Raw genomic sequence first — 21754 nt, 5'->3', positions numbered from 1 at the left:
GATGTCTTCGCTGCATGCAAGCTCTAGAAAACTGTACGCTGTCGCGTCTCTCTAAAGCAAGCATGTGGGAGTACAGTCATTTGCGCATGCGTTCAATTGTAAACGCAGCTATTTTAATGTTGGCCTTGGCTCTTTCAGTTTACTACACTGGAAGTGCGAAGAAATCGCAGGGTGTAGTATGCGCGTGTATCACTGTATCCTGGCCTGCAAGTAAGGGGGTGCTGAAACCCATACCTGCTGTATCATTTGCTAGGGGATGTCTCCAATCCATGCGACTGCTCCTCAGCGGCGGCGTCGTACACTTTTTCCCCTTGTCGGTTTCGCCTGAACACACGGAAGCATCTTTCTGCATGAAGTCTTCAAGCGAAAATAACCGGAGTCTCCTTTGCACTGCTTGAACTTGTGCGAGTAGCAAGGCGTCATGGTGTTGCGCACTTTTGAGGAAAAAGGTTACAGAAGATGTAGTGTCGAGTGCCACGCTGCCAGTCCCTATCTCATTTCGGATGAACCGCATGGCTTCCCTCCGCGAGGCTAGAATTGTCTCCTTTTCCCTGTCCTTCATGGTGGAGATTTGTTACAGGTGTATGGCACCAGTTGGTCGAGGGAAGGGCTGCATTTCTGTCAAGAAGCGTGGTTCTAAGCTGGCAATCGGTAAAGCTACCGATATCGCTGAGCTCTTTGTACTGCATTCCGGGCGACTCGTAGCCAGTAACGTTGTCGGTTTCCCTGTGCTCTTGTTTTCTTGCTGACACAACCATCCGGACGTCTCACTTTATTGTGGCAGCAACGCTCCTTTTGCCGCTGGCCTCCCCCATGTTGGACATGTCCTTTCAAGCAACGTCGAGAAAAGGGGTTTTCAACCGTAGAGTCACGCAGTATAGGGAGTCGAATCTTCCGGGGGATTCGGCCAATAACAGAATCTAATTTGAAATACTGGTCTTTACAGCAGGGGAAGGATCTGCGCGTCTCCCCAAAACACTCTTCCTCGTAGAACCCCGGTTCCGGGTCTCCTCGGGTAAACGTGGCCGCCATGGCGATTGGTCCTCTTGGAAGAATTATTGCTCAGTTCGTCGTGGTTGCCGGCTCCGCCGTCGGCAGGGCTGTTGTTCAGGTGAGACCCGTTCCATAATTGTATCTGACGTGCTTCAAGCCTCTCTGCATTTCTGCGGTGTCTGTAAAGGGGAATCTGTGCAACCAGCAGAACGTTCGCCGGATTGGTTCGAGAAGTATGCGTGTGCGCGTGGTCGCATACATACGCCTGGCCACTGTTCTCCCTTCATCTTCCGTCCTTGGTCCAGTTTTCAAAAAGAGTGCAAACTGTCTGACGGTCGTAACGGGGGCAACGAGATGCCGTGTAGATCACCGAGGTAGGCGAGACTTGGTTTTCGAATGGCCGCCACGGTGTTCTCAGTTTCCCCAGGAAACATAACGCTGGAACTATGGGGGCTGGGAGTGTGTTGTCTCGGACGCAGCGTCTTGTTGTCTCGGACGCAGCGTCTTGTTGTCTCGGACGCAGCGTCTCGTAGCATTCATCGGTAGCGTTTGTGTCACATATCTTCCGAAATCCTGAGGAGGCAGGCGTGGAGGGACCAGACTTTCTGTGATGGCTGTTCTCTGTCCCCAGGACCGCGACACAAAGAGCCTGTGTGGTCGAGGCGTGACGCAGTCGAGTGAAGTTCAGCGCGTGTTGCGTGTATGTGATTCGAACGTTTGTGGGCGCGCAGGCCTACAAAGACGCGGCGAAACGTGGCGCACTCAACGCCGGCGCAGCTGGGCGTCAGTCTCTCTCTCTCCGTCCGAGAATGTCGGCGGATGAAGCCCGTCGGATCCTCGGTTTGGATACCTCTGGGTCGTCGTCTGCTCAGCTGTGCCGACAGGACATCGAGGCTCGACACAAGCGCCTGTACGAGATCAACGCACCTTCGGGAACGTTTGCGGGTTCTCCATATTTGCAGAAGAAAGTCGATATCGCAAAAGTAATATTGCTGGAGAAACTGGCGGAAGATGAGCGAACAACAGCAAAAGAGAAGAACAAAGACACTCAAAACTGATGCTTTTCTTCTCCAGATGTTACGTTGTCAGCCAAACACTGAGGGAAACGAAGTACGAGAACACCCTGTATTTTACGTGCTTCTGTGCTTCTTTCCTATCGCGGTACTGTTGGCGGCCTGCTCATAGAACTGAACATTCATCTCTGTTTCAAACGAGAACACCGCGTTCATATTGTTTTAGTCTGTGGTTTTCCGCATGTGCGTTCTTTCCTTGGCGTCACTTCGGCCTGTTGCCCGCCTACAGCCTTTGAAGAATGACATGCGGGTGACTGGACTGGTGACGCGTGCCCGAAAACCTCCTCCCGAGCGCTCACCGAATCTGATTCCGATTTTTCATCGATGAAGTGTTCCTTTTGAATCGCGCGCATAGGGAGATAACCGGAATTTGCAAGTGAAAGATCCTAAGTCTCGTAGGATTTCAGGTGTGGCAGCACACGTGGAAGGGTCTTCATTAGTTTGGACGAGTTCGACAGAGTTTTCATCAGATTGGTGTAGTGAACAAGAGTAGAAGAAACCTATGCACGGCGTGTCTTCCCGCTCATGCGAGGACGGAGCCAGTGGTCTCGGAAGTACATCAGGAATGTTCCCAACCGAAAAAAAGCAGAGAGCTGAGTGACAAGTGAAAAGGGTGCGAACCCAGCGGAACCGTGCAATACTCAAACAGTGTGAAGTTCGCGCGCGACATCCCAACATCCCAGAAAGGAATAAAAAGGATTGTCACTCGTATTTGCCGTTCCGACAAGGACCAAAGCAACAGTAACCCATGATAGCAAGAGGAAGTCGATGCGATTGGCATGTTGTCGGAACATTTTCGAAAGACGTTCACGAACTGGAAAGAATCCCTTTAGCGCAGGAAGCTTGGAGTTCCAGGTGGAGTCGTGTGGCGATCATCCTGTCCTTGATTTCTCGAAAACGAGGAAACTTACCGCTGTTGTCACGATACTAGAGTCGGATTTCCACCTATTTTTGCGATAGCAGGAGCACAACCGCAGGCCGATTTCTGATGGCTGTCATGTCATCTTCGTCTTTGTGTTACTTCACAAGATCATAACCTGTGCGTAGTTCTGGGGGAATTATTTGTACCTGGAGATCGTACGCTGTGATCGAAAACTGCATCTGGGCTACCAAGGCCTCACTTGTACACAGGGTGCTGCACCGTTTACGATGTCCATCCTCTATCAAGAGTTTTCTGAGCTCGAGTTCTGGCAGATTTCAATCTCAGAGACCTTGGAGATGGTTCTTGACCGCCTGAAACGGGCGTGCTTAATCCGTTTTTCGGGTAGCACGAACCTCGTTGTTATCGCCCCCGCTGCCGGAGATGCCCCTATTGTCCGCCCCCGCAAACAGACCCCGGGAAATCCAACGGGGGAAGCTCGTATATCTCTGACCGCTCATGACGGTCAGTTCTGAAGACTCCCCTTCATCTTCTGGATTTTCCGCCTCAGACAAGGGGGGGTGAAACTTATGTTTTTGCCTGTGTCTGAAGCAGCCACGTCGGTGTGTCGTGCGTACTTGAAGATTTGCTCGGCTTTGGGACCACGGCCCAGACAGAAAATCTAGCTGAGCAGCTTACTCATCGTCACAAGCCGATCTGCCTTCAGCATCGTCCACATCGATACGAGGCAAGCCGAAAAAGTTCGCCGTCACGGGAAAATCTGTGTGTCCCAGGAGGAAATTCCCTATCTCCTGTGCAGGCACGCAAGTTAATACTTGCGCAACACAAAACCATGTCAAAGCACGCTTCAAATTATTTAATTCACCCACAAATGCTGAGAGCCTGCGGTCCCCTTCTTTACAAAATGTGTGCGGGGTCGTCACTGAAAGACCAAGTGTTGTAAGTGGGAGCGCACCAGGGACCGCAAGAAGCTTCGATGTCGTCCTCGCCTATATGTTTCCAGTTTGCCTACGCTTCACGACCGCTCATATATGTCTTCACTCAGAACAGAGTATGTTCGCGTGGCAACGGAGCAAGGAAGAACGGAGTGTATGACTCGCAACGAGAGTTCTCCGGTCATGCGACTACACTTACGCTACTGCTGCTGTGCTGTTCCCCGACTCGTGCGTCCGGGTCAATTCGATGCAGAGTACCAACGTGCACAAACACTATAGAGGCTCTTGAGATCTGGGGCTCGATGAAAAGCGTGCCGCTCGTCATAAATCTAAACTCTGCGCAGTATATGGTACAAGGTGCATCAAACACCGAGTCAACTGCTTCCGTTCGGTTGGTGCGAACAATCGGGGGTTCTTGGCCATCCTGGCGGCAAAAAACAGGGGGGATGAATCGGCTTCAAACGAGTTGTTTGTGTCTGTAAACGACCCATCAATTCTGGCCACCGGTCTAGGCTCTTGAACCTGTGTGCCGGAGTGTTGCCACACACACGAACAGTGCCCCTCCGAAAACAGGTAAACACTGGGAGCTTTACATGAGCATCTTCTTCAACTCGTCATAGAAAACCAAGACGAGTGCACCGCCGGCACCGCGCAGCACGTTCGCCCACGCACCTTTGAAGAAACCCTTGAAGCCTTCCTGTTGGTACACCTTCTTCCAGCAATCTGCCGTGCCTGTGTACTGAATCTCTTGTTCGCCCTTCTTGCGCCCCGCCATCATCATCATTCTCCTTCGGACAGTGTCGAAGGGGTACGACGCCACACCGGCTGCAGCTGTGACAGTCTGAGCAACTGCCCACTTGTAGAAGATGTTTGCATCGTTGTTGGGTCCGAAAAGCATTGCCTTTGCGGTATCAAACAGACCAAAGTACGCTCCACGGTACACGATGATACCCTGGACCGACACTCCGAAACCTTGGTACAGGGAGAAGAAGCCCGTGCGGCGGAAGATTTTGCCCAGGCAGTCTACCAGTCCTGTGAATTCGCGGTCCGTGCCCTTCCCAACATCGGATGCAAGACGCGTTCGCGCGAAATCAAGGGGATACACAATGACCAGCGAGGAAGCGCCGGCAAGACCCCCGGAAGCCACGTTGGTGCAGAAAAACTTCCAGAATTCTTTTTTCTGGTCATATCTCGGGAACATGCGTTTGAAGGTGTCCTTGAAGGCGAAGTTAAACGCCTGTGTAGGGAAATATCTGATCACATTCGCCAGGTTGCCTCGCCACAGAGACGCAACACCCTGTTCAGCAGACACACGGCGGAAGCAGTCGACGATGCCTGTGTAGCGTGGCATCTTCCCCTCCTTAATTTCCGGGATCGAGTCCTGCGTCTGAATCAACATCTTCACACGCTCAATCGGAGCTACAATGGTCTTTGATACACCCGCTGAAATACCCCCTGCCAGGAAGTCTTTCGCGGTATTCATCAGTTGACTATCCGCATTTCCCTTCTTCCCCCCCGGCGCTGGAGTCGCCGCCGCCATTGTTCCGGGTTGTCGAGAAAAGTGAGGGGAAATCTTACTGGAGAGGGAAAGTAGCTTTCCTAAGGAGAAAGCAGCTTAAACAGAGACAGGGCACCGGCCTGGTTTTATAGGGACAAAAGAGACAGTCGGCATCACACACGCAGTCCACTCTCTCCCTCTGTATACGCCCGCCGTATCGACACTCCCGTGCGATTTTTGGCAAACGACGAGAAAAGAGACAACAGAGGCGATATGGGGCGGCGACAGAGCAACCGTCGCAGTGCACGTCTTTCGAAAGAACAGGGAACAAAAAGCAAGAAGGCGGAAACACGGTAATGACGCAGTCGTCAATGCCCCCGGAGGACGATCGTTGGGACCAGCATCGGGAACTTCCAACGGTGGCGTGGACGATTTTCGGGCAAAAATGTCTCCAATACCCGGTCTTCTAGTGCGTTAACGACGCCGCACGCCAATGTAACGCGGGGGGGTTGCTCATGGACACCCTCTCTGCGGGGGACTTCTCCAGGCACACAAACGGGAACAACACCACCCTGAAAGTTCCCATACTGGCACTGTCTCTAAGAGATCACTCTCTCCCCTACGTGTCCACGGCGTGTGCCGACCGCTGCTGTCTCCGAAAATTAGCCGCGTATCTGTGGTGTGGCGCTAAAAAAAAATCGACTTGCGTGCATGCACTGTCTTCTCTTTTCAGCTACCCCACACACGTTCCTGTCTTGCCGTTCTACCTTTTTCCGCTGTTCAAGACTCGCCTGTGTGATTGCCGGGGTTCCCGTTTCGATTCCAACACGCAACTCACTTCTCTCTGCCGGCTTACTAATGCCGGAGGTCCGTTTTCGAGGGAGGTCATTAGCAAGGCACGCACCAGTGGAAATATGCGAGTATCCGTCCGTTTCGAAGCCTCGACACCGGGTAGTTGATGTCTCGCGGTGGATGTGCAACCCACGAAACCGTTCTCTTCTTTTCTGAAATGTCTGAGAGCGTTAGCCGCGTGCGCGTGGGTCTCGGAGGACCACCCGGACTTCCGCGCTGCGGCACGTTTCTAACACACCGTGTTTTTTTCCCTGGAGGAGCGGCGAAACGGGAGGCTAGCTCGCGGGTCTCGCCAGGGTTGTGTCGATGAGTTATCTTGGAACGATGATGCGCTTTGAGGCTCGCGGCGTTCGGCGTCCGTCTCTTGTCAGTGTGCAGGCCAAGCTGGAACGCCCTTGCCTTTCGGACCTGGTGTACGGGGCGCGCCTTCGCAGCTGTGAACGCGGCCGGGACACCATCACGTGTAGGTTTTTTGGGAAGGCGCACCTCGAGCAACTCCGGTCCCTCCGCCCAACGCCTCGACAGTCGGCGTTCGGGTCTCCAAACGCGACGCAGGAAGAGAGAGACGGCAGGGCGAAAGCAACAGAGTGCAGAAGAGGCCATCCCACCAGCGGCGCTCCTCCCGAGGTGCCGGCCCAGACCCAGTCTCAGCATGGCTTCGCACCTTTGTCAGCCTGCCTCCCCTCCACTCCCACCTTCTCTCTCTCATGGCAGCGTGTCTCTCGCATCCTCTCTCTGCTCTCTCCCGTGTTCCCCTCTTTTCCTCGCTTGCGTCGTCGCCCCTGACGGCCGGGCCGCGGCCACCTACCCTGGAGGCTCCATTCTCCTTCTTCACCGGAATCCTCAGTGCTGTACCTTGATTCCCTCTCCTCGTGCGGCGCCGCTGAATTCCGTGTGCTCTGGCGCGCGGGGACCGACGAGCTCGGTTTTTTCGGGGGAAGGCGTCTGTGCGCCGACTCGCCTTCTGTATCCGTGCGTCGATGCTTCTCTCCGTGAAAAAATCCTGCAGCTCCTCGCCGTTCGAAACACCTTTCTCGCCTCTGTCGCTTCTCCGCCTCCTTCTGACACCGTTCCGCGCCGAGACGCGAAGCTGTCTCATGTGTGGACGGGGGCGTCATCTGTCGACTCGCGCTCCCACGACTTCCGCGTGGTCCCCTCGGCGCACGCCCGGACGCGGCGAGCCTCGGGTTCACTTCCGACGCTCGCCGCGTCCGACTTTTTCGGCGACGCCGCTCCGCCCTCTCCGCGCGTGACGCATGCGCGTGCGTCCGCTGCGTCTCCGAAAGAGGCGTTTTCCCTGACGCAATTCGCCTCCGTTGTATGGCCTGCGCTGCCTTCGGAGACGCAAAGAACCCTCTGGACCTTCCTCCAGACGGCTCTAAGCGCCCTGCTGCGGGCGACGGCTGCCGCGGCCTCTGTGCGCGCTGGATCCATCAGCGCCAGCGTCTCCCACCTGCTTCACGAGGCGCAAGGGTGCCTGGACGCGGCGGAGCAGGCGCTAACTCCGTGCTGGGCCGTGGCCGGAGTCAGCCAGGCGCGCGACCCGAGCGTGCGCGTGTGGGCAGTCGACCTCGTCGCGGAAAACCGGGGCAGTGCCGGCGCGTTGCCCGAGTCCAGAGACAGTTTCTTCTCTTCCCTCGACGCGTTTCCCGTCGACCGATCCTTGTGTCTGGGACCCAGCAGCAGGCGCCGCGAGACGCAGCCCCCGCTCCAGCGCAGCGGGTTTGCGGTTTACCTGGAGCTCGATGTGAGCGGTCAGTTTGTCTTCACTCGCTGGCCTGCGCGCTTCTCCGAGCGTCGCAAATTGGTGCCGGTCACCTCGCTGTGGGCCGAAGCGGGAGACACGGATTCTGCCAGCCTCTCGAGTGAGCTCGACGCGTCACTCGACGGCGGCGAGCTGTATGGACAGCCGGCGCCCGGCGAAGAACGGCGACACCGGGGCTCGGAACCGTCGCAAGAAACCGTTGCGCGCTCGCTTTTTCCCGAGGGCTTCGCAGACGCCCTGAGCCTGGGCACGCCGAAGAAATCTGGGCTGGAAGCCGTGCCACAGCGGAACCAGGAACCCGGTCTGACTCTCGCGTACCTCTACGAGATCCAGGAGCAAATGCTCTTGCTCGAAGTCGCCGCCCGCGAAGCGGCTTGGTTGCCTGCTGTGAGGCTCGCGCTCGCAACGCACATCTTGAGGCAACTCCAGGCCTGGGGCGAAGACCTGGCGGCGCTCGAGCTCCGGAAAGATGCCTCGAGACCAGACGCTGGTGACCCGACGCCCAGCCTGTTGGTTTTCGATGCTAGGAAAGACAGAGCCGCCGAAGGCTGCTTCAGAGACAAGCCTTCCCAGTGGCGACCGGCAGCCCCTGCGACTGGCGGTGGCGTGGAATGCCGTGGCGCGCACCGAAAATGCAGCGAAGCTGGAGCCAGGGAAGAGCAGGACGGCGAGTCGCTGGGCCGGAGCGCGGCCAGTCGCAGTCAGCAGCTTCTTCAGCGCGCTGTGGAACGTGGCTGTCGCCTTTCGCGTCTGCTGTGTCTTCTGGGAGGCCTGCAAGCTGCGCAAAGGGACAGGACTCCGCTTTCTTCCTCCCCCTTCTCTGGGGCGAAGCGACAAATAGGGGCCGATCTACACGTGAATGCAGCGTCCAGTCGGGACAGGATGGACGGTGCTTTTCTGGGCTCGCTTTTGGCGAAGGTTCCCCGCTGCGCGGCGCCTGGCCTTGCTCTGGAAGTCGCGCCTCTCCCCACCGTCGCTCGCGTGCCAATAGCGTGTGCGTCTGCCGGCTGGAGCGAGGAACTGCCGCTCGCTGTCGAGGTGATGCGCGGCCTCCACCTGCTGTCTTCTTCGGGACTGGCCAGGAGTTCTGAAGCGTTTTCAAACGGCGGGGGCGTTCTCTCGCCGCGCTCTTCGCTTCCGAACTTCGGCGCAGCGGCGCATGCGAGGCTCTGCGTCCCGGAAAGCGAAGGCGGGGGGAGTTTCGCAGAGAAGACGTGCCATCGGCCCGCAAGTCGCGTCGCGACTGCGCCGCCGGCACGGGAGAGACCAAGAGAAGCGCCTGAAGAGGCCATTGCAGGCTTGTGGCTCTGCCGCGACGACTGCAGGGAAGAATGTGTGTCGAGAATGGAAGCCGGAAACGGCTTCAGACCTGGCAGTCGACCGGTCGCGCCGCAGCCGATGCAGACTCCGAGTCGCGCTGGGCCAGGCTCTGAGCCCGCGGCCAGCCCTGCAGAAGGCTTCAAGATGCCGCCTTCTCTTATTTGTGTCATTCCGTCTGGAGGCGTGATTTTCGCACGAGTCACGGGCGACTGCGGACTTGCTACACGGTGTGTGTGCGTGCCCACGTTTGCTTCCACTGACAGCCTCCCGGGCACTCGCGATAGCGACGGGAAGACGGTCACCTGCGAAGAGTCTGGCCGCTCCTTTGTGTCGGCTCTGCGGTCTGTTCGCCGCGTGTGGTTGCCCTCGAAGCCGTGCACCCTTTCCAACTTCCACAGCGATCTTTCCCCGCCCTGTCCCGTGCCTTCCGCCTCGCAGCCGCTGCGTGTGTGCACGGAAGCGCCGGCGAGCAGCGTCTGCTGGTGTCTCAGCGACGCTTCCAACTGGCGACGGCGTCGACGCACTGTGGCGCTCCAGTGGCTGCCGCGCGACCGCCACCAAGAGAACCTGCGAAGGCTGCTGAATGCCGCAGAGTTGGTGGCGCACGCGCAGTTGATCTGCGTGCGAGACGTTGACATGCTCGGCGCGCTCGTGATGGAAGGCGCCGCCGCCCTGATTCCGGGGCTCCGAGACGCCGCGTGGAACGAGGCCGCTGCGGCGACCGCGATCGCCGAGGCTCTGCCGGCTGTTGCTCGCCGGAGGCCCGAGGCACTGCGAGGCGGCGAGCCGGGGACCTACGCTGCCCAGATCTGGGGAAGGGGACAAGCCGGCACCGCGACGTGGGGAGCTCAGGCTGCCGAGTCGAAACGCAACGACGGGGACGACCCGGCAGCACTTGCTGCGGGGGAAGAGGCTCTGCGCCTCTTGTTCCAGGCGCTGGAGACGGCCTGCCGGCACGAAGACGTTTCGCCGATCGGATCCGCAGAGCGACGGCTCCGGCCTGATGCAGCGAGCCAGGCGACGAACAGAATGAGGAGCGACGAAAGGACACCCGCTGTTTTGGGGGCGTCTGTCGCGGTGGAGCTCCGCCGCTGGCAGATTCCGGGTGTCGGAGTCTTCTCGCTGACGAAGAAAGTCCTCAGCCCTGGCTTCTCGTTCGCCTTGCTCTCGGCTTTCTCCCGGGTCTTTTCGCGTCTCTCGGGTCGCGGGAGCTCAGGCGCGACTGCCAACTTTCCTCTCGGATCCTGCTCGAGTTCAGCGGAGGCAGATGCACCCGAGACGCCGAGCGAGTTCCTCCAGTGCGCCTTCCCCGCCCTTGAATCCTCGTCTCCACTGAAGAGTGCGGCGACGAAGCTGCTGCGTCCCGGCGCTCCGACTCCCCCGGGCGTACGGACACAGGGCTGGCGACACGTGCCTCAGTATTTCTCTCTCACGGGCACGCTGGCCGCTTCCGGATTCTGTGCTACCTTGCACTTTAGCACGGTACAGCAAGTGGTGTCTGGCGCTCGCGGACCTTTTCTGTCTCTGCAGGCAGCTGGCGGGGGCCTCCAGGCGTCAAGGATTCCTGTCGCGTGCGAGAAACAGCGTGCAGTCTACGGTCGCCCACCGCATCTCCGGAAAGCCTCCGGCAGCGTCTTGGACGCTTTCGCTGGGCGGGGCGCCTCGGTAACGGAGGAGGAACTGGATGCCGAGTTCGCTGACGCTGGCGCTCTCCTGGAGCGTGTGAACCTGCTCGCGAAGTTTGTCTCGCGAAGCGCGGACAGCACCGGAGCCTCGGACGTTTCTGCGAAAACGTCCTTTTCGCAGAGAGCTCCTCTTTCCTTGTCCGACCCTTTGAAGGTGCGACCTAGACTCCCCCGGGGCTCATGCCGCTGCGAAGGCGCGGCAGCGACAGATCTGCCAGCGTTCGCGTCGGCGAAGAGCTCGAGCCCCGTGGAGACTGGCGAGGCCTGCGTTCAGCCAGCATTCGAAGAGTCGCCCGCGCAGAAGAGTAGTGCCTTTCGGGAAGGCCCCGGAGACGAACGGGATTCTTTCCGACCCTCGTGGGAAGGCTCGGAGGCGCCGCGAACCTTCGAGCTAACGGCCGTCGTCGTCACCCACGTGTCCGTGGTCCACGCGCCCACGAATAGCCCGGAACTCCTTCGTGAAACGTCCGCGTCGCCTGTAGACATCGCAGCTCTGCTGGCCTGGGCGAAAGCTGCCGCGCCTGCCGCAGAGCCGCAGGGGGCGAGTGGGGACACGTGGATGGCAGGAGGTGACGCGCACGAAAGCCGATCTGGAGACGAGAAGGCTCCGCCCACCACGGAGGCAGTGGAGCAGAAAGCCTGCGCGTTTCTGAACCCAAATGTCACGCCGGCGCAGGCCGAAGAGATCCGGGTTGCGATCGCCGCTGCGCTGGACTGCCTCGAGTGCTGGAGACAAGAACAGGACGCAGGAGCGGCTGAGGAACTCTTTGGCGATCTGAACCGCGAAGTTCTCGAGCAGAGCGCACGCATTGAACGGAGACTGCGCCGCCGGGGGAGAAGAACATAGAAACGCGAGTGAACGGCGGCTGCCGGAAGACAGAGGTGGAAGGAGAGAGACGGCGCGCTAGTCTCTGCACGATAGGTGGCGAGTGAACGGAGGCAACGCGTTCGTCGAGAGACGCCGAGCCGCGAGAGATGGGCGTGGAGGAGAGCCGCGAACGAGAAACAGATGTTTCTGAAGAGGGGCTGAACGGGTGGGGTCTGTGACGGCGGTCGGGTACGCGTACCGTAAGAGGGAAGCCGTAACGAACTGCGGGGAGTGAACGAAATCTTTCCCGGTGGAGAGGGACTGCAGCTTCGTTTGGAACATCGCAGAAACGCCTTTAAAGAAGGCTTTAGCTGCTTGTACCATATATCCGAAGCGCGTGCGCGCTCATGTGCGTGTCTTGTCAACAAATGAAGCCCGATTTCGGTAGACTGTATCTCTTGTGAATGTATAGCTTTTTCAAAACCAACAGCTTCAATCCAACAACAGAAAAACCTCGTTTCAAAGATGTGGGACGGGTAGATGCCCACTTGTATATCCGGTTACGACTCCCTGGCAGGAAGCAGTGGGGTGCGCAGGTGCGTAGTCCAGCACTCAACGAAAATGTCACCGTCCAGCTGAACAGCGTAAACTGTAGGATGCGACTGTCGGGCGAGGGCCGCGAACCAACTTCGCTTTTGCATTTCTGGTTTTTCCCGTGTGCTCTAACACTTCCGCGACAGCCGAGGGAGAGGCAGTGGTCGGCGGGGTCCACGTGCACGCTGCTAAGCGTTTTTCGAAGTTGCGCCCGGCGCGCCTTTGTTCCCTCCAAAGACGGCCCCTCCTTCGGAAGACATGCAGGCGATGAAAACGGTGGCTCTGATGCATGTGGGGCTGCATTTATGATTTTGGACTCGCGTCTTCACTTTAGGGACGCTCTGGGGGCCTTCGGCCAGGCCGCTTTGTTACGACAAGAAAGGAGACATTGAAAAGTTAAGAAGGAAGCAGTTTCTTGAGCCGCTGGGCTCTCCAGAATCGCGACCCCAAGTTTGGGTCAGGAAAGCAAGAGTCAAGCGATGAAGGTTCCCGCAAAGAAAAAACAAAACTCACCGCCCACCGTACAAGACGCACAGCGCCATAGCTGCCAACCACGCCTCTCATCGCTTTCTCTGTCTCACGCGCTGAGTCGCCTCGTCCATCCCTCGCACATTTCAGTTGACTGAACCCCGACAGATATGAACCTAGCCCTCACACCCGAGACACCGCTTCTGGAAAAGCCCAATTGAGACACACATGAACCAGAGCTGAGGGGCTCCTCACGCCCCTGGTGCTCCCCTCTCCTTCACCTTCGTAGCCCCACGGGCTCTCGGTCTCCAGTGGAAAGGCCGTTTCTCCACCGCTCATGGCCCCTGTGTCACATGCGCCGTCTTCTGGAGCTCGAGGCGAAGTCCTTGATCCAAATCACCGTCCCTTTTGTCTTCTGTGCATCAACACGAGTAGGTCTGTCTCGTAGACCTGGCGCATATCCTGCCTTCCATGGAGTCACCCCTCTGGAAGAGCTTCGTCAAGCCACGCGTCGACACAAGTATCCCAAAATCTGCGGAAAAGGGTGTAAACTCATTCCCAGTCCCCGGATCGATCTCCCTGTCTATCTCACGCTGCATACACAGTCGGGGCTCTTCGTGCGGCAAACGGGTGTTCTCCCACTGCAGCCGCACCGCAAAGCGCGCGGAGACACCACGTCTTGCGCTTGCGTGCTGGCGACATCCTGCAGAAGCAGGCTCTGTGCAGGAGCATGAGACGTTTGCCGCGCGACAAAATGAAACGGCCACACGGTCACAATCCGCTCACGTCGTCGGGTTGAGTGCACTGCCCGACGCTGGCCGGTTTTCTAAGCATCCAACAATTTCGAGCTCCTCGCTTCTGACAGCCCTCCTCAAAAATATCTCGAGTTTTCTTCCCCCACTTGGACACGCGCCACCGTCACTTCTCGTTTCCGGGCATCACCTGGCTTGTGAGGCCTGGACTTTTGCCGCTCGCACGAGCCCTAGGGCGTCTCCACAGAGGTGGTCCCATGGGAGAAGAAACCTGAGAACCGACGCAGGAGAAAAAGCGACCAGCGAGCGCATTTCGATCGCTCTCTCGTAGAGACACGCCCCTCTCCACGTTCAGACTCCGGCCCAGAAACACTTTCGGTAATAAACCTCTCGAGAGATTCAGCGACCAAGGATGGGCCACACAGGCCTCAGTCTGCTTTCCTTTCTTCACTCTGCTGTCCAGTGAAAAGCGCCTTCATCCCCGCAGTTTCCGTTTCTTCCCGGAAAAGAACCCAGAGTCCAGTGCCGTTGAGACTACACGACTCACCAAACGGTTTTCCCGCTCCGTCTCTTTCCAGAGATTCACGCACGCCTCAAAAAGATCCGCCGCCTTGGCAGTCTGCGCTGACCTGGAAGAGCTGAAGGTCGGCGTGCTCCACACCGCCCTTGTGACGCCTGCAGCTGAATACGAAAGCATCGCGTTCCCTTGAGAGAGAGTCGCGTCGAGGCGTTCGACCTTCCTCGTCTCTTGAACGTTTCGCGAGAGGCGGCGCTCGGGCAAACTCGTCACCCCCTCGTAGATCCAGGCCTACGACGGCCTCGTTAACGCCAACGAAGGGCCGCTGAGGCTCCACAGGAAGGGATGCGCAGTGGGAATCCGGTGCCACAAAGCAACACGGCGTTTCGAGCACCGGCGCTCTCCACGGACAACCGACTGGCAAGCGTCTTCCTCGAATCAGACTGCATGGCGTCGCCTTTAGGCAGCCGCCCCCTCCGCCAGCGTCTCACGTGGCTCTTTTTCGCCGCGCTCGCACTCCCGATTGTCGGACACAGTGTGCGTACACCTCGAGGAACGGGCATAGACCGACATTTTCGCCTTTCTACGGAAGAGAGATGCAGCGCGTCGTGAGTTCCCTCCCTCGTTCTTCTTCTCTACGTTACTCGGCTCCAAACGCGCCAGCGCTCTGTTCGAATGCCGCATGCGTCGCTCGTGCTCGGGCTTCACGCATACAGCCGACTCGCGGCTCGTTCGTGGCGAGGAAATGCCTGAGATTCGCTGGAAACGGCGGTCAGAAGGCCGGCGAGGGAAACCCGCTCGCTTCCGTTTGGGAGACTCCGATATGGTTGCCTTGCGGGAAGCGGGAATATCTCTCTGTATCACCAGGGCTCTTCGAAGACACGTGCGTGTGCCGTAGCGACAAGGCTGTCCTCTCGAGGAGACGACACAGAAGCGTCAACTCTCTTGGAGAGACGCGCAGCATTCTCTCTGGCGCACAAAGCCGTAGCGAGAAAACGCCTCGCTTGCGAGCCTTCCACAGCCTCGTCTCTTACTGAAGACCAAAGTCTCGACGCGCACGGCAGGTCGGGGACCCGCGCAGGAGAGATTCTGTCGCGCGGCAACACACAGGCAGAGAACCCGCCAGCCCACTCTCACAGGCCTCCTCTTCGCGCCTTCACACACCGCACTGTCTCACCGGATGGGGGTTCCGAGCACAGTCCTGCAGAGAATCTTCGCAGCCCCACACGTGAGTCTCTTTCTCTCGGGGAATGGCCACGCATGGACAGCTGCTGCTCGGTCCTTCGTGGGGCACACTGCTGGCGCTTTATCACCGGCGAATGCGATCTGTGTACGCCGAGTTCTGACGGTACATCTCCTCCGCACCGGCGCCCCCGCGACGACTCTCCGAGCTCGAGAACCTCCCCATCGAGGAAAGACGCTCTCTTCTCGTGTGCGAAGCGACAGGAGCCTCGTCAGCGGCAGACCACGACGCTCGGTGTCGCTCGCTGTGTCTCTGGCGGACGTTTCTCGCCGGACCGCCTTGAGATCCGTCCCTCGCGGGGCGGCAAACGGGGAAATCTCTGACGTCCACGGGGTACGCAGTGTCTGCCTGGACATTTTGAAACTGGCTGCTCGTGTACACCACGCGCCCGCCCTCTGCTGGGAGCTGTCCCAGCTGTCTCTCTGCGGAGTTTCTATGAGAACTCGAGGCGACTTGGGCGGGGTGTCCTTGTTCTTCAAGCAGAATCCCTCTGGATAGCCGCGTCTCGCAGGGGGCCCGACCAGAGCTCGAGGAGACTCGTGGAGAACAGGAACCAGCAGCAGGAGGCGCGGCGGAGCGAGTGTCTTCGGCGGTCTCCCACTGCATGGTCTCATCGAAGGCGAGGTCGCCGTCCCAGGCGTGGACGTCTTGTGGAAGGAAGGCGGCTTGGCCACACACAGGAGCCTGTCGATTGTCCGCGCTCGGAGTCAGAACGGCCCCAGTCGCGCTGGAGACAAAGCTCGAGGGTTTCCTACGACCCGCCGACACCCTGCCCCCGCTTTCGACTCTCCGTCGGCTGAGTTGGTCAGAGCCGCGACATCGGTTTGCAGGCGGAGTCGCTGGTCTGTCGGCCTGCAACGCCTGCATCTCCGACTCTTCTCCGGGGACGGGACCTACCGTCCACCCGGCGAAGTCTGTTTGCTGCGTCTGGGCGCCGAGACGTCGCGAAGCGCCTTCTCGCCAGGAACTGGCGAGAGTCTCCGCAGAGACGCTTCTCTTCACAGGCCGGTGGGGCCGCAGATCCTGAGTCAGCTGCGCGGAAACGTAGCCCTCGCGGCTGGCCTTCGTTTCGCTTGCCTGTGAAAGAAGACGCCCCGGCGCGAGAGACCCAGCTGACGCCCGATGCAGGTTTTCAGAAGAGAGTTCTCTTTCACGGAAAAACGGGCGTGCGCCGCTGGACTCGCGGGAAACTCCCGGCGGCTCGAGGTCTTCCTCCCCAGTGTGGCAACTCCGCGCTATCAGTCGGGCCCAGACCTCGCTTCCCGCTTGCCAAAGGGCGAGGAAACAGTGGTTGTCTTCCATGCGCAGCACGCCATCGATCAGTGGGGCGAGGACGGCCTTCCAGAAGACCATGTCGGCGTCGTAGTGGAGACGGAACACAAAGGTGCAAACGAACCGGCTCCACGCGGCAGTGCCGGGATGTCCGAGAACTGGTTCTTCCGGTCGGTCGCCGGCAGGACCGTTGGTTTCCGCCCGCCTCTCTGCGTTCTCCACCATCCTCGCCGTGCTGTACGGCTCCAACAGACGCAGCAGGAGCGCTGCCACGAGGCGACTCGGGGGCACCAGCAGCGGCGGCCCCACCGAGCCTGCGACGGCCGAGCAGCTCCGCAGGATGAGCGCCTCTAGACACGCCAGGAGACCCGTGCATTTCCAGAAATCAAAGAGAGAGACGAGGGCTCCCGCGCTCCCCATACGTGCGTCGCCCTCGGACACCTCCGGCAAGAACGGGCCGTGCTGGGAAGCTCTTCGGCTGCTCCGGCAGTCCACAGACTCCTGCCTCGACCTGGACTGGTCCCCAGTCGGTATACCCACCTCGCCTGTCTCGCACGGAGGGCGAGGCGAGCGCGTGGGCAACTTGCCTCTGCGTGTCCGCGTCTTCACGCTGTTCTGTCCACTCTGTCCGAAGCGAAAGGGAGACGGGAGGCCTCCGAGAGGCTGCAGATCTTCCGCAAACTGGTTCTCGTCTCCCTGCAAGTCACTGCCGAAGCCGGCGGATACGCGAATATCCGACGCGCCGGGGTCGGAGCGGGAGGCGAGCCCGAGGGCGTCGCTCGATGGGAGAGAAGACGCGGCGACACACAGACTCTGGGTTGCCGGCTCGGCCACCTCGGGCGGAATTGCGTCGAGATGCTGGATCACGTTCGGCAGATCCCGCAGGTGGGCCAGGAAGAGACGGAAGTAGTCAACCACAGTTTTACTCAGCATCAGCCCAGCGGGAAGCAGCTGGAGGATGTCGTACTGGGTCTGAATCACTTCGTCGACGGAGTACGGGAAGTCCAGGCCTCTAACGATCCCGGCGAGGTACGCGTCCTTGTGGATGTCCTTCCAGTGGCCGCGGAGGCCCGCGGCGATGAGCAGGCACGCCACTGCCACCAGACTCGCTTGGTTTTCGTTCTCGGCATCGACGGGAGACTGCTCGTGAGCAACGTACGCGTCCAAGAGCTGCAAACCGAGGAACCGCGTCGCGACGCAGAACCCGAGACCTGCGGCGCACTGCCACATCCACGTCCACGCCCGCTGCCGCAAGTGGCGGTTCAGCGTCCGCCGCCCGTCGTTGCCGGCGCCTCCCCGCGCGTCTGAGCAGTCCATGAAGTCGCCATCTCTCCCGCGGCTCTCGCCCGCCCGCGACAGAAGCGCGCCCACATCGATGGCCCCGAGGCCGTCCTTGCCGGCACCCCGACACTCTGTCCCCCTGACTGACGCGCCCGAGCCCTGGCCCGCCGCGGCGCCGTCCTCGTCCGACGGCTTCGGGCCTTCTTGAAGAAGGCGACGAGCCTCCGGGACGTGGTGAGCGCTGACGTTGGAGACGCAGTACGACCAGCGGCTGAGCAGCCTTTCCTGGCGCTGGAGCCTTGGAAACTCGCACCGCCGCGAGTTCTGAAACTCCTGCTGCAGCTCCCAGTGGATCTGCAGGCGAAATTCGCGCTTGAGCATCTGCCACCAGTTGAATTTCACTTCCAAGATGTCCTGCTCGGGAAGAAAGAACGCTTCTTCCTCGTACAAGTCGCACAAAGACCTTGTGTGGAGGCTGCTCACTAACGGGCCCAAGCAGCAACACACTTGCGCGCTCCGCCCACAGACCACTCGCCTGGCACTTTGTCCACGAGCGTCGCTGCGGCCGAAACCACGGTGGCGGTCCCGAGCTCCTAGTCCACTGCCTGCCGAGCTGATCTGGAGCTCGGAAGGCATGGTCGTGCCCGCGTCCGACTCTGTCACAGATACTTGCGGCAGAAGAAGATCCAACTCCATGCTGTTTCGCTGCAGTCGCCGCAAATCGTCTTCTTCAGCGTCGGGCGTGGCGGCTGCAAGGAAGGCGAGGAGCGTTTCCTCGAGCCGCTGATCTGCAGGCGTCGGTTTCCTTGACTTCTCGGCTACCCAGCCCACATCGTGGACATGCGAAGCACTTTTCTTCTCGGACTCGGCGGGATGGAGCGGGGTGGAGACACTCGGTCTCACGGAACCAGATGCGAGATCCGGTGCATGCAGAGCAATGGAGGCCGCTCTGCGGCTTCCGGCACGAGGTCGAGAGCTGTGAGACACTGGAGAAGTCGAGTGCATGGTGACTTCCGCGGATGCGCTAGCTTTCAGCCCCGCACGCTCGGAGTTTCTATCGACGGCGCCGACCGGCAGGACGGCGGCGCTGGGGAGAAGGAAAGGAAAGACAGAGAGCGCGGAAGAGAGCGCTGTCACACCATTTTTGGGTCCCCCCCTTCCAGAGACAGAGGATCTGTTCCCGAGCGAGCCGGAGGCAGAAGCGTCAGGCGCTGCGCGGCCACGCGGGTTGCTGCACGCCAAGCCAGGCGAACCTCCGGCAGGCGTTTGCCGCGTGCTCGGGAGTCGCATCTCTTGAGAGTCCGTGCTCCTGTCCGCCCGCCTGGGCGTTACCACGCGCTCGAAAGCTTCGGGATATCGCCCAGATACGGGCCCTGCCACGTGCGAATTCGACACCCAGTCCGCTGGACCAGGTGAAGGCGCGGTCGCCGACACGCGTCCCGAAGAATATCTCGGCGATTTTGAGAGGAACGAGTCGGCGTCGGATGCCCCACAGGAGCCGTAGGAGTACAGCCGCCCTCGGACGGGCACCGGGTTTTCGGGAAAATGTCCTGTGAGAAGCCGCTCAGACTCCGCATGTCGCCGGGGGGGGGAAGAGGACGGGAAGTCTGCACTGCCTGCCACAGGGATCCGTGCCGCTGACGCAAATGCGCCGGGGCTTTCGCGAAGGGGAGCAACAGAAAGAGAGGAAGCAGACGACACGCAAGAAGGCATCCTGGAAAGCGGGGGAGTGCTGTCGCTTGAACGACCTGAAAAATGAGACGGTTTGGTCCCAAGGACGTCCTGTTGCCAAGATGCAACTTTCCTGGCGACATGTTCAAGGTCGAGGGGTGTCGCAGCAAGGGACCGGATTCCCCACGGAGCGTTTTCTTTCTGTCCAGCAGCCACGGGGGCGCAAGACATTTCCTCCTCGCCCATATGGGAAGTGCTGCGTCTGTGGGGCTCTGGATGTCCCACATACCCTTCCCGTTGATGGAGGGTCTGTCGCGGTGACGCGAGATCAGCGCTTTCTTGAGGTGGAAAGACGTAGACGCCGTCCCCTTGATTGCTGACTCCGGCCGCGCCGTCCGCTTGCCTGGAATGCTTTCCAGGTGATCGCTCTTGCTGGTAGCGGGACGGAGCAGTGATTCCGATATCTGCGAGCCCAGTTGCGCCGTCAGCACCTCTTCCTTTCGAAGCACACACAGTGGGAAACCCGCTGACAGTCTGGAAGCCAGGGTCGCCTCTCTGAGTGCCCCAACACGGGTGCTCGGGGTGTACAGACACCCCACGCCCTGCTCGCGGCGGGGAAACTCCCGCCGTCCGCTCAAGGTCCGTTCTGCCGCAGTGTGGAAATTTGCGCGGGTCCCCCGCGTCCGCAGGAAAGAACGGGGTTGACGCGGGAGCCAGCGGCTGTTCGTCGCGACGCTCCCATTTGTTCAGGAAGATGGGTTCCGGAACAAAAGGACATCCAGGACGGTTCCACTGCGGTCCAGTTGCCATGGATCACGGAGTGAAAGGACGTAGCAAAGGAGCGGCCCGGGAAGCAGGTGTGCAGGTCAGCGGATTCGGCCACCGTCTTCAACGTCTACTGCGCCCGCAGGATTCAAAGACTGACAAGGGAGTAAGGCGGGTGCAAAACACGACGCCTGTCGCGTAGCTAGTGGCATTGCAATGCGAAGTCCTCCGAAACAGCATATCCGCACTCACTGGAACGATTGTTCCCGGCGTGTCGACTATCACAGGAACGATCACAATGTCTCCTTTGCCGTTGAGATGTGGGAAGCAGGCGACCGTCAGATTCGAGAATTGGGCATACAAAGCAGATATCAAGGCACTCTGAAAGCTTTAGACAGAGGTATGTCAGGGACGGGAGTCGAGTCCCAAACCCGCCAGAGAAGAAAAGGCGCCAGAACGAAGGGGTCTGTGCGTGTGGCCATAGACAGTAAAAACCATGTGTGGATCGGGCACTGCATGCTGCGAATCCGCTGTCCACATGCCGCTGCACGCCCTGGATTGCGTGCAGATATGCGGGGACGAGGCTGTATCCTTGCATTTCTCCAAAAGCATGGAAACGGTCATCGTCGGCTGAAACGCAGGGTGCCACGACCAGTCCACCTGTTCGTCTCCACGCAAAGTGCCCTAGCAGACTCTCTTTTTCGGGACAGCCCGCCCACGAATCTGGCTGTCATCTATCTCCAGCGCCTACATTTCCACGGCGGAACGCGAATTCCACTTGGTGAGGAAAGGACAGAGAATGCACACGTTTCTCCATTCGCTGCGCATGCCGGGCGGGGAGCTCCTTTGGCCGGACAGCGGCGCCGCGATTGTCTCAAAACGAAGAGTCCACGAATCCGAGAAGAATGCGAATCGGAGGTGTCGACGTCTCAGTTTCGGAAGGAAATGCAATTTGAGCTGGGGAGACACTTTCCACTCAAAAAGGCGTGAAGTTTCCCTCTGTCTCTGCGACCCCCCAGCAAGGTTCTGTAGAGGACAAGACAAACACACGCTGAGATTCGCACCCTCACGGCGAACAGAACCAGGGGACTTGCGTTGAAAGACACAGCTCCTTCCCTTCAAAGAACTCCTTTTCACCATTATTTACGTTCCAGACGACATATGGGATGACGCAACGAAAGCGCGCACATTCCGCAATCATGGGCTGCGTTGCTGTTACAGCGTCAACCTTCCCCAGCGAATGGAAAAGCGTAGCCACTGCGACAGTTCCGCCCCCTTTTCCGCGCCTTTGTCTTCTGCCACTGGCACGGCCGGCCGCCAGTTTTCTCTGCTGATTCCACTCTTAATAACCGTTGATTTCCTGATAACCCATGTCTTTAGAG

General features: G+C 59.3%; 4 protein-coding genes across 4 annotated transcripts; 2 read left to right on the top strand and 2 right to left on the bottom strand.

Annotated features, from left to right (window-relative positions):
• Positions 1-1030: 1030 nt before the first annotated feature.
• Positions 1031-2051, top strand: NCLIV_066030 (putative mitochondria-associated granulocyte macrophage CSF signaling molecule; the record flags this gene model as incomplete). The annotated part of the gene is made up of 2 exons (XM_003886154.1): positions 1031-1111; positions 1725-2051. The coding sequence occupies 2 exons, from the start codon at positions 1031-1033 to the stop codon at positions 2049-2051; spliced, it is 408 nt and encodes a 135-aa protein (XP_003886203.1).
• Positions 2052-4470: 2419 nt separating this feature from the next.
• On the bottom strand, positions 4471-5421 carry NCLIV_066020 (hypothetical protein; the record flags this gene model as incomplete). The annotated part of the gene is made up of 1 exon (XM_003886153.1): positions 4471-5421. One exon carries the CDS (start codon positions 5419-5421, stop codon positions 4471-4473), a length of 951 nt encoding a protein of 316 aa, XP_003886202.1.
• A 1462-nt stretch (positions 5422-6883) lies between these two features.
• On the top strand, positions 6884-11848 carry NCLIV_066010 (conserved hypothetical protein; the record flags this gene model as incomplete). The annotated part of the gene is made up of 1 exon (XM_003886152.1): positions 6884-11848. The coding sequence occupies one exon, from the start codon at positions 6884-6886 to the stop codon at positions 11846-11848; it is 4965 nt and encodes a 1654-aa protein (XP_003886201.1).
• A 3601-nt stretch (positions 11849-15449) lies between these two features.
• Positions 15450-20417, bottom strand: NCLIV_066000 (conserved hypothetical protein; the record flags this gene model as incomplete). Its single annotated transcript, XM_003886151.1, has 1 exon — positions 15450-20417. The coding sequence occupies one exon, from the start codon at positions 20415-20417 to the stop codon at positions 15450-15452; it is 4968 nt and encodes a 1655-aa protein (XP_003886200.1).
• Between the last annotated feature and the right edge of the window lie 1337 nt (positions 20418-21754).

The sequence above is a fragment of the Neospora caninum genome, chromosome XII (genome assembly GCF_000208865.1).
Source record: "Neospora caninum Liverpool complete genome, chromosome XII".
Lineage (NCBI taxonomy): Eukaryota > Apicomplexa > Conoidasida > Eucoccidiorida > Sarcocystidae > Neospora > Neospora caninum.
This window is presented reverse-complemented; position numbering and strand designations above follow the sequence as displayed.